Source organism: Fringilla coelebs (assembly GCF_963513975.1).
Source record: "Fringilla coelebs genome assembly, chromosome: 19".
Classification (NCBI taxonomy): Eukaryota; Metazoa; Chordata; class Aves; order Passeriformes; family Fringillidae; genus Fringilla; species Fringilla coelebs.
In genome coordinates, this window is record NC_140045.1 from 10591282 (window position 1) to 10602572 (window position 11291).

General features: G+C 58.1%; 1 protein-coding gene across 1 annotated transcript; it reads left to right on the plus strand.

The window, feature by feature from the left end:
* Positions 1-10664: 10664 nt before the first annotated feature.
* Positions 10665-11291, plus strand: LOC311161061 (GTP-binding protein Rhes-like; the record flags this gene model as incomplete). Its single annotated transcript, XM_084218334.1, has 1 exon — positions 10665-11291. The coding sequence occupies one exon, from the start codon at positions 10665-10667 to the stop codon at positions 11289-11291; it is 627 nt and encodes a 208-aa protein (XP_084074460.1).

The following is an 11291-nucleotide window of genomic DNA, read 5'->3' on the forward strand; positions in this document are numbered from 1 at the left end:
TTATACTCATGGGGTTCTTTCTCCCCATCCATGCCTAGAGAGTGCCTCCCCAGTGTGAGCCTGCCCCCAGAGCCCTGGTTTCTGGAATCACAGGCTGGTTTGGGTGGGAAAGAATCTCAAAGTTCAGATAGATGCAGCCCTCTGCCAAGGGCAGGAACACCTTGCACAGACCAGGTCACTCAGAGGTTACCCCTGGAATTTGCCTCTCTGATCCTCCCCAAGCTGGAGCAGATTTCCCAGAGGTGCCAGTGCTGAGTGTGGACCAGGAGACCAGGACAGAGCTGGTCCAGCAGGTCACCCCTGCTCCCCCAGCAGGTCAAGGCACTGAGGGATGTTGGGGGGCAGTGAGGAGCATTGAGGGGCAGTGGGGTCCAGCTCCTGGGGACATTTCTCCACTGCAGCCCAGAGAGCTGCTGGCATTTCGCAGCTTTGCACTTTTATTTTTACCTGCAGAGAAGCTGCTCCAGGAGGTGGGGGGGGGGCACAGCAGTGCCTTGCTCTCCTTGCCTCAGTTTACCTTGTGAAAACAAACCTCAGCTCTCTGCCCATGCAGAGGTTTGCAGAGGTTTTTAGCAGCTCCCTGCAGCACTCAGCTGGAGGGATGGAGCTGAGGAACTGGAGCTGTGGATTGATTGTTGATTTTCCCTTCCCACATTCCTGCTGGGAGAGCAGAAGGAACTTGGTCAGTGCCAGCACCAGGAGTCACATCCATCAACACTGGGTAAATACAGCCAATTGTTCCAGCCCTGCAGAAGGGACAGGAGGGAGCCCAGCAGCCCCCACACGGGTCACTGCACGAGGAAAACACCGGCAGGGCCACTGGGAGGGCCTGGCTGGCCCATGGCCCTGCCTGGGAGATGGGAAGAGGTATCCAGGTGTTAGAGCAGCATCCCTTCCCCTCCTGGTGCCACTTGGGCCACGCTGGCCTTGACAGAAATGAGACCTGAATCTGAGCACAAGGCAGCAGCACTGGGTAACTCAGCCCAGCCAGCTTCCCTCTGTTTCACACCACTGCTGAGAAGGCTGATGGAAGTGCACATCATTCCCATCTTCAGAGCCAGAGAGCTGGGCTCAGGCACCTGGGGACAGCGCTGATGCAGCTCAGAGCCTTTCCCTCCAGCCCTGCAGGGAGGGGACACTGAGCCCCCATGTCCTGCAATGTCCCCAGGCTGGCAATGTCCCCTGCCCTCCAATCCCCTCCTGTAAATGTGACTCTGGGCTCTTCATCTTCTAGTCCCAGAACATCACCTGATCTGGGGGGTGGCCATGGCAGGAGGTTGGAACAAGATGATCTGTGAGGTTCCAACCCACCAACCTGTTTTGTAATGCCATGGTTCTGTAATGCCATGGTTCTGGGATTGCATGGTTCTGTAATGCCATGGTTCTGGGATTGCATGGTTCTGGGATTTCATGGTTCTGGGATTCCATGGTTCTGGGATTGCATGGTTCTGGGATTCCATGGTTCTGGGATTCCATGGTTCTGTAATGCCATGGTTCTGGGATTGCATGGTTCTGGGATTCCATGGTTCTGTAATGCCATGGTTCTGGGATTGCATGGTTCTGGGATCCTGTGGTTCTGGGATTGCATGGTTCTGGGATTGCATGGTTCTGGGATTCCATGGTTCTGTAATGCCATGGTTCTGGGATTCCATGGTTCTGGGATTCCATGGTTCTGTAATGCCATGGTTCTGTAATGCCATGGTTCTGGGATCCTGTGGTTCTGGGATTGCATGGTTCTGGGATTGCATGGTTCTGGGATTGCATGGTTCTGGGATTCCATGGTTCTGGGATTCCCTGGTTCTGGGATTCCGTGGTTCTGGATTCCATGGTTCTGGGATTGCATGGTTCTGGGATTCCATGGTTCTGGGATTCCCTGGTTCTGGGATTCCATGGTTCTGGATTCCCTGGTTCTGGGATTGCATGGTTCTGTAATGCCATGGTTCTGGGATTCCGTGGTTCTGTAATGCCATGTTTCTGTAATGCCATGGTTCTGGGATTCAGTAGTTCTGTAATGCCATGGTTCTGGGATTGCATGGTTCTGTAATGCCATGGTTCTGGGATTCCGTGGTTCTGTAATGCCATGGTTCTGGGATTGCATGGTTCTGGGATTCCATGGTTCTGGGATTCCATGGTTCTGGGATTCCACGGTCACTCCTCCTGGCTCAGCTGGCAGCCTGTCTCAGTCCCCCAGTGTCTCTGCTCACAGAGGGATGCCCTTACTCCCTTCCCAGTCACAGGAGGGGACTGCAGCCAGTGGCTGCAGTGCCCTGCAAACCTGAGACATGGCACAGCCCATCCTCCAGGGCAGGGAGAGCCCCAGCACAGGCAGCCAGGGCAAGCTGCCATTCACAGCTCACCAGCACCGCTTTGATTCCTCCCAAGCAGAAACCTGGAGAAAACCAAAAGCTCCAGAGCTGTGTGGATGCCAGAAGGTGGGAGCCAGCTTGGAGCCAGGCTCAGCAGGGCGGTGCCCCTGGGCACAGCCAGGCCTGGCTGCTGCTGCTGATCCTCCCCGACAGGAAAAATGTCACGAACATGAGATGTCCTGACAGGCGCCGGAGCCCCCGGCTGAGGCTGCGGAGCCGCCACGGCGCTGCCCAGGCGGGGCTGTCAGGAGCTCTTAGGGTGACAGGGGCTCCACTGAGGGGCTGCTGGGGACTGGGGGTGGGCAGAGGTTTTCTCCTCTGAACCCAAAAGAGGAGAGGTTTTGGGGGCGGGCAGAGGTTTCCTCCTCTGAACCCAAAAGAGGAGAGGTTTTGGGGGCAGCCAGACCAAAATGCTGAGACTCCACAGCTGAAGGAGCAGTCAAGGAGCTGCCACCAGTCCCCCACATTCACAGGGAGCATCAAACTCCCCTGTAAAATGAATGCAAGCCTCATTTTATTTTAACCTTGCTTTTGGCTAGAGCTGTCCTTTGCTCCTGGCCCTGAAATGGAAGGAGCAGTTTGACCATAAACGTGTCTAGGGCAATAATCAGCTCAGATCCAGGACAACACTGAGGTCACTTGTGCCCCATCATGTGAAGTTTATTTGGTTATCTAAGGACAAGAAGTCACTGGGGAAAGAGTTGGGAGCTGTGGCATGAAAGCCCAGGGAGCCAAAGCCATGCAGTGAGTGGGGAAGGGCCCCCTGGGCAGTGACAGGCAGCCCTGGGCAGGCAGAGCGCTGGGGGATGTTTACAGAATGACATTTTCATACACTCTGGAAAGGAAAAACAACCCTCAGTTTGTTTTCAGGGTGAGAGCATCGCGTCTGCCTGGCTTTGTGTGGCGTGGAGCAGTGCAGGACACGGGCAGGGCAGGCTGGGCTGCCAGCACTGCCCTGGGCAGGGGCACAGCCCGGCTGCTGGGAGCTGGGCTGAGCTCTGGGGATGGGGCAGTGTCCCTGACAGCCTCAGTGACAGCCTGGCACAGAGGGATCCTGGCTCAGTCTGGGCTGCAGAGCACCTTGGATGGCTGAAGAACCTCTCTGTGCTCCTGTCTCCCAAATCTGGGGTGTTGGGCATCCCCTGCCAGCACCAGACCCGCTGTGCCTTTTGTTAATCTGTGGATCTGCTGAAGATCCCATCTCCTTCTGACACTGCCCCATACCCACTCCTGGCCCCCAAATCCCTCCAGCCACGCCTTGAGGGTGCCAGGCTTTCTCTGAGCTTTGGAGTAGCTCCTCTCCTCTATTCACATTTAAGTTTCTTGGACCCCATGGTGTATGTCAGGGATGTTCTCACCTAATTTGCCTTTTTTTTTTTCTCCTGGAAATTACTTGCTTTTAGGACTTGTGTCAGTGATCCAGAGGTGCACAGCCAAGAGCATCCTGCAACCCTGCCCTGGTGAAAGCTGTTCCACTTTGTACAGTTCTTTTCATGCCTCTCACATTCAGCCCCACTGATTCATTAGCATCCCTGTTCTCTGTCTGCTCCTGGCTCTCCTCCCTCCCCTTTCCCCACCTGTACCCTGAAGCCAGGACAGCAAGGTCCAGATGTGGGGTTTTCATGCCTACAGTAGCATCAGCCAGAGAGCCCAGAGCCTCCTGTCCCTGCCTGCCCTGATTTGATCTCAGTGGCCGAGGGTGAATGGAGGGGTGCAGCACTGCCTTGGGGCTGCAGCCCCCTAGGAGGAGGCTCAGGGCTCAGTCCCACGTGGAGGAGGCTCAATCCCAAGTGGAGGAGGCTCAGGGTTCAATCCCATGTAGAGAAGGTTCAATCCCACGTGGAGGAGGTTCAGGATTCAGTCTCACATGGAGGAGGTTCAGGATTCAGTCCCACATGGAGGAGGCTCAGAGTTCAATCCCATGTGGAGAAGGTTCAATCCCACGTGGATGAGGTTGAATTCCAGGTGGAGGAGGCTCAGGGCTAAATCCCAGGTGGAGAAGGTTCAATCCCAAGTGGAGGAGGCTCAGGATTCAGTCTCACATGGAGGAGGCTCAATCCCAACTGGAGGAGGCTCAATCCCAACTGGAAGAGGCTCAATCCCACATGGAGGAGGCTCAGGGTTCAATCCCAGGTGGAGGAGACTCAGTCTGGCTTGGAGCAGCGAGCAGAAAATCACCTAAAACTGGCTGCCCATGTACCTGGTAACACCCCATCAGTCCTTACTGGCCCTCCAAGCAGATCAGCACTAATATTTAGCCTTGTGTCTAGAGGGGTTCAGGCGCCTGCCAGGTCTGGGCTTCTCTCCTGGATGAGAAGAGAGAAGGTTCTCTTCTCTCCTTCTCCACTGCAGTGGGCAAGGCCAGGCAGAGCCAGGCACTGGGGCCAGTGCAGCCTGCTGCAGAACGGGGTTCTCTGGGGCTCTGCTCCCCCTTGGCACCCCAGGGCTGCAGGAGACCTTGGCATCACACATTTCATGCCCTGATGGCCTGAGAGCTCGGCTGTGTCACCCCATGTCACCCAAGGAAAAGCCGTGCTGGTGGCCCGAAGAGAGGCGAGCTCTTTCCTCCAGCCAATAATCCAGCCAGAGCAAGATAAGAGATGTTATAGGAACTCCTCTGAGCCTGGGAACAGCTACACTAAATCCCTCTAGTCCCTGGTGAGGTGTCTGTTTACAGGGAGGCTGGGTTTTGTTACCCGAGGTGGTTCGGTACGGGCTGTCCTGGTTCCTGCCCTCCCCCAGGGGCTGGAAACGGGGCTGGGGTCAGGGAAGGGTTCCAAAGCCCAGATGGTCCCTTTGGCATGGAAGAGGATGAGGGGCAGAGCACCCATGGCAGGGTCAGCTCAAAGTGCCCCAGCTGTGACCCTGGGGCTGAGTTTCTGTGCTGGTGACAGCACAGGTGACACTGCCTTCCATGAGCACACCAGCAGGATGTGCCATCAGGATTCAGTGATGAGCGATTCCAGCAGGAATGTCCTCCCACACCTCCCTTCAGGGAGGACCCCAAACCCAGCCCCACTCTCCTCCATCCCCACTGACCCCAGCCCGGGGCTCTGGGCTCAGCTCTCACTTCTCTCAACCGGCTCCTCTGAGCCCCTCTGGCCCTGGGGGTCACCAGGCAGGAGTTTGTGTGACCCTCTGCAGGGCCAGCCCCCCGGGTGCCCCCTGAGCAGGGCTGTGCCCCTCGGAGTGGCAGGTGGCCCTTGGTGGCCCCACGGAGCCGGGAACAGGATCCGTGCGTTCCAGGAGCAGCACGTATGGCTGATCCATCTATGCATCCCCTCCGGAGGGCTGGCAGCTATAGGGCTCGGGTTTCTCCTCTCACCTGCCGCTGAATCAAAGGCCATTTGGATTTAATCTCCGGAGAGGCAGGTTTAACCCTCTCGGGTGCAGCTTGTCCCCACACCGGGGGAGGACCTGCCTCGCTGCCCCTGTCCCCTCCCGTGCCTCACACAGCCCAGGCTGGCCCTTTGCTGTCCCACACCAGGCAGCAGCTTCTCCTCCCTCTCCTGTTTCACCTGGGCTCATTCCAGGGCTCACTCCAGGTGGGAGAGGCCATGATCCACCCCCCGAGGCTGCTGCTGCTCCTTGGGCACTGCCCAGGTGCGGGGCAGCAGCTGGGGCACAGCTGGCAGGGCAGGTGGGGCTCCCAGCCCTGCCACTTCCAGCACCTCGCTGGGAAACCCAGCTGGAAGCAGAGCCAGCCTCACATGCACCATGGGGTTATGGCTGGAGAGGGGCTGGGAACACAAACCCTGTGAGGAATGACTGAGGGAGCTGGGGGTGCTCAGCCTGGAGAAAAGGAGACTCAGGGGTGCCCTCATCACTCTCACAGCTCCTGAAAGGTGCCTGTGCTCAGCTGGGGCTGGGCTCTTTCTCCAGCAGCACTGACAGAACCAGAGCACACAGCCTCAAGCTGCACCAAGGGAAATACAGGTTGGATATCAGGGAAAAGTGTTTTACAGAAAGGTGATAAAGTTCTGGAATGGCTGCCCCGGGAGGTGGTGCAGTCCCCATTCCTGGGTGTGTTTAACAAAGCCTGGATGTGGCACTGGGGGCCAGGGTTTAGCTGAGGTGTTGAGGCTGGGTTGGACTCGATGATCCTGAAGGTCTCTTCCAACCTGGGGATTCTGTGAATTCTGTGAATTATCCAAGGGGAGAAGCAGAGGCAGGGGCATGAGCAGGTGGGGTGGGGTGGGAGCATCCACCCGGGCTGTGCTCACTGTCCACGTCCTGCTGTGGGCTGCAGAGGCTGCTGAGGCACTGGGTGCCCATTGCAGGACCCAGCAGCAGCTCCAGCAGCTCCAGGAGCTCGCTCAGGCTCCTGGGAACGCCCCAAGTGCTGCAGCCTGCTCACCAGCACACCCACAGTGATGCTTCACTGGCTGTGAGCGATGGGCCAGGGCTCTGTCACCCCCTGTGTGACCAGCAGAGCTGATCTGGGGCACCGTGTCCAGGGCTGGAGCAGTGCCCAGCACCAGCAGCTCCGGTGCTGAGAACATCAGAGCTGCTGTTCCCTCTGAGCCAGGACAGCTGAGCACCGAGGCAGGAGCTCCCCAAAGCACATCCAGGCACAGCACAGGCTGTTCCTGCAGGTGCAAACTGCCCTTCTCCCATCTGGGAGCAGCAGCAGAGCTGGGGAGCACTTGGGAAGGGCAGCTGTGCTCCGCTGGCTTTCCCCCCGCTCAATCACTTTCAGGCACCAGACATAAGCTTAAAAGCAAAACAAAAATGAATGATTGTAAAAGATGTCACAAACCTTGGCAGGGCATCAGGGTGTTTTTGGGGAGAGCTTCACTCACACCCCTCTAGCAGGGAGCTCTGAGGGCTGGTCCAGGGACAGAAGAGGCACCACACTGTCCCACATTCCTCCCTGTGAGGGGAGCAGATCCCAGGGTTTCTGCTGTGCTGAGTGCTGCTGGCTTTTCCCAGGAGCAGGGATCAGCCCCTTCCTCTGTCCCTGTGCTCCCTGGCCCCTGCACCAGCTCAGGGTGGGGAGCAGCAGCCCACACAGCATTTCCCAGCATTCTGACCCAAACTGCCCTCTCCTGACTGCCAAGGGCTGCCCAGCCCATGGGGGCTTTGCTCAGGGGGGACCATCCAGCACCCCAGGCTGGGCTGGTGGCTCTGCCTGAGCCCTGGCACTGCCTGGGACCCTGGGGACCATCCTCACCTCCCCCTGCTCTGTCAGCCTGCAGAGGGTTGGCTTTGGGGTAAGGGTGACCATGAACATCTCCAACCCTGCTCCAGACCTGCCTGTGAACATTGGGGGTGTGACTGCACCTGCCCCAAACCCACCCCAAACCCAGCCCTGCCCCAAACCCACCCCACATCCCACCCTTGCCCCAAACCCACCCCACATCCCAGCCCTGCCCCAAACCCGCCCCACATCCCACCCCTGCTCCATCCCAGCTCCTGCCCAACTCTGCTGTCACCCCTTCATCCTTCCCCCACTGCCTGCCCCCCTTCTCCCTGCTCTGCTCAGGGCTCCTTTCCCTCCCTCCCTCCCTGATTCCCCCTGTCCCTGGGGTGTCACCGTGCCCTCTCCCCTGGGGACAGCTCTGGCTCAGCACTGGCAGGGGCTGCAGCTCCTGTGGGTGCAGGATGTGCCCTGGCTGCAGGATCCAAACTCCACCTGGATTTCAGAACCCCACAGATGGATCCTGGGCACTCCCATGAGCCATCTCAGCCTCACTGGGCAGGACACAGGGCTTTCCTGTGGGGCTCAGCCATCACTGTCCCCATCTCCAAGTGCCCATAAAGGCCCTGTGAGTCTTTCCCTGGGGGAAACACAGACTGAAATAATTTTTTTTTTTTGGATAATACCTGACCCAAGCTGGGCAGCCTTGAAAAATTCAGAACTTAGGGACTTTACTGTGAGCACAAAGGGCTGCAGTGGAAAACAAGTCACTGTGTTCATCCTTCCCTGCTGTCAGGGGCCATAAGCTCATAGGGAACGAGCTATCCATGCAAAAGGCCTTTGGAAATATTCATTGCTCATCTCCTAACAAGATTACCCTGAAATCCTCCATTGCTCTGAGGGAGATTTAAAACCTCTCAGGCTCTCGGTAACCATAGCAGCACAGATGTGAGAACTGAGGGGAGACAAGTGATGTGAAAAGCCATGGGGGCTGCAGAGCCCGGCTCTGGGAGGCTCTGTGTGACTCTGGCTGTCACTCTGCCCACGGTGCCACAGCCCAGGCTGGCCCTTCCCCCTGCCCACGCCTGGCAGGACACTGCCACCTCTGCAGGAGTGACCCAGAGCAAGGACAGGGGTTGTGATGTGACCCAGCCCCGGTTCCCACAGCACCAGGGTCCCTTCCCAAGCCCAGCTCTGGGAGCTCTCCATGGATGGCACTGCTGCCTGGCATTGCCAGCACGTCCATGCTGGCTCCTTCCCTGGTGCCAGCAATAAAGGGGATGGTTTAGAGCCAGGATGGGGGGCTTGGAGCCCGGGGTACCCCTTCCCTCCTGCCATGGGCTCCTCCTTCACTCTGGGCATCATTTCTGCACCTGTCAGAGAGATGCTGGGTGTTGTGAGATTGAACAGATCCATGTTTTGAGTCCCTTTGGAATGAAATGCTGGGGAAACGAGCAGCAGCAAGGGCACCACAGCCCCCCAGCAGATCCTGCAGAGTTCTGCTGTAGGAGCTGGGAGGGACTGTGGAAACCCTTTCCATCTCTCTTGAAAACCAAACACAAAGAGGCATTAACCAAACTCTTTCCTATTAAAAAAAAAAATAAAAATAGGGGTTTGGCTTTAAACAGCTTCCAAGGGCTGGCTTGAGATCACTTGTCCTGCCTTGCTGCCTTCAGTTCCTCATTTGCACCAAACCCCCACCACTGCTTCCTTCATGCACCCTCTGCTCACCCACCCCTTCTCCTGGCTTTTAGTTTGCCATCGAATCTTCTGCATACCCAGCTCCTTCCAGCTCCCACAGCTCAGTCCTTGACATCTGGGATCTCCTCATGGCTCAGGAAGCGTCCCCAGAAAGAGCTTCATGTTGGTGAAGGAAGGTGCATCACCAGGTGATGCTGTGGGCCACTGGACACCAATCCCACTCTCAGTCCTGCTGGGGACCCAACCTTCCCCTTCTCCCAGGGCAGGCTGACACCAGGACAGGACCCTGCTCATCCTGATAAAATCTCTTGGCTCTCCTGATAATAAGATTAGCTGGGAAAGCTCCTAACATGGCTAAAATGTATAACTATAACTGGAGAATTAAAAGGCAGGACTAATTCCAGTGAAAAGGGTTTTGGAATCAACAGAACAAATTCATCCAGAACTAAATTCTGGAACTGGTACTCGGCTATGGAAAGAAAACCTGTGTCAAAGCTCAAAAAACCACACATCCACAAATTTAGGTTAGAGACTTATTTGAACTTCTGTGCAAGTTCCCTTTGTGTTTGCACTGTGCATGAATCAGCTTCTGGGACTGCTCCAGCATGGGATGGAAGGTGAGTGCTGAGCAAACACACCTGGATGGGGCAGCCTGCACCTCCAGAGCAGCCCCGGTGCTGGGTCAGGGCCGCGGCTCCCCGGCATCCGCCGCGCGTCGTCTTCCCGGAGATTTTATTTCCCCCTCTGGTTAAATATTTCACAAAAATCACCGGTAACTGACAGCTGAACGAGGAGGTTATGACAGACGGGAGAGCTCATTTTCCCCCTCCAGCCAAAGATTTCATCGCTTCACTGGAGATTGGGCACGTTCACAGCAACTCTGTCTGCAGACGAGTGCCCAGCCCCGGGCAGGCGCAGGAAACGCCGCCGGTGCCACTGTCCAGCCCTGGCCACCAGCCAGCCACCCCAGGGGTGGGGATGGCCACTGAGTGTCCCCCTGCCAGCGAGCCCACGCCAGGCAGCTCCCGTGGCTCGGTGGGAACTGGCGGTGCCGCGGTGCTGCCGGCTCCCCGCGCTAGCGGCGATGCAGCGCTGCTGCTGCACTCCAGGGCTGCAGCGGCCTCCCAGGACTGAACTCTGCGGATTGGCCCGCAGCACCCCGCTCTCCTCCCTCCCTGCCCTCCCTCCTCCAGCACCCACAACCCACGGAGATTGGACAGCTTGGTGCCACATGGCAGAGAGGGACCAGGATAAAAAAATGAGCCGGGCTCGGGGCTTGTAGAGTCCGCGGCAAAGCGGGCGGGAGAAGTTCGCGGAGCGGTGGCACCAACATTCCCCGGCTGCGCCGAGTCAGTGCGGGGAGGACGGACAGACGGACACACCGGGGCTGCAGCCGCCCAGGGACACCTGCGGGGTGAGCACCGGCTGCGGAGCGTCCTGTCCCCTCGGTGCCAGCCATGTCCCCGGTGGCGAAGGAGAAGAACCACGTCCGGTTGGTTTTCCTGGGAGCTGCCGGCGTGGGCAAGACCTCGCTGATCCGCCGCTTCCTGCTGGACACCTTCGAGCCCAAGCACCGGCGCACGGTGGAGGAGCTGCACAGCAAGGAGTACGAGGTGTGCGGGGCCATGGTCAAGGTGGAGATCCTGGACACCAGCGGCAGCTACTCCTTCCCGGCCATGAGGAAGCTCTCGATCCGGAACAGCGACGCCTTCGCCCTGGTCTACGCCGTGGACGACGCCGAGTCCTTCGAGAGCGTCAAGAGCCTGCGGGAGGAGATCCTGGAGGTGAAGGAGGACAAGTTCCCTCCCATCGTGGTGGTGGGCAACAAGGCGGAGAGCGGCGGCGAGCGGCAGGTGCCGGCGGAGAAGGCGCTGTCGCTGGTGGAGCTGGACTGGAACAGCCGCTTCGTGGAGGCGTCGGCCAAGGACAACCAGAACGTCCTGGAGGTGTTCAGGGAGCTGCTGCAGCAGGCCAACCTGCCCGGCAGGCTCAGCCCCGCGCTCTGCAAGAGGAGGGAGACGCTGCCCAAGGAGCAGGCGCTCAGGCCGCCCATGAACAAGACCAACAGCTGCTCCGTGTGCTGA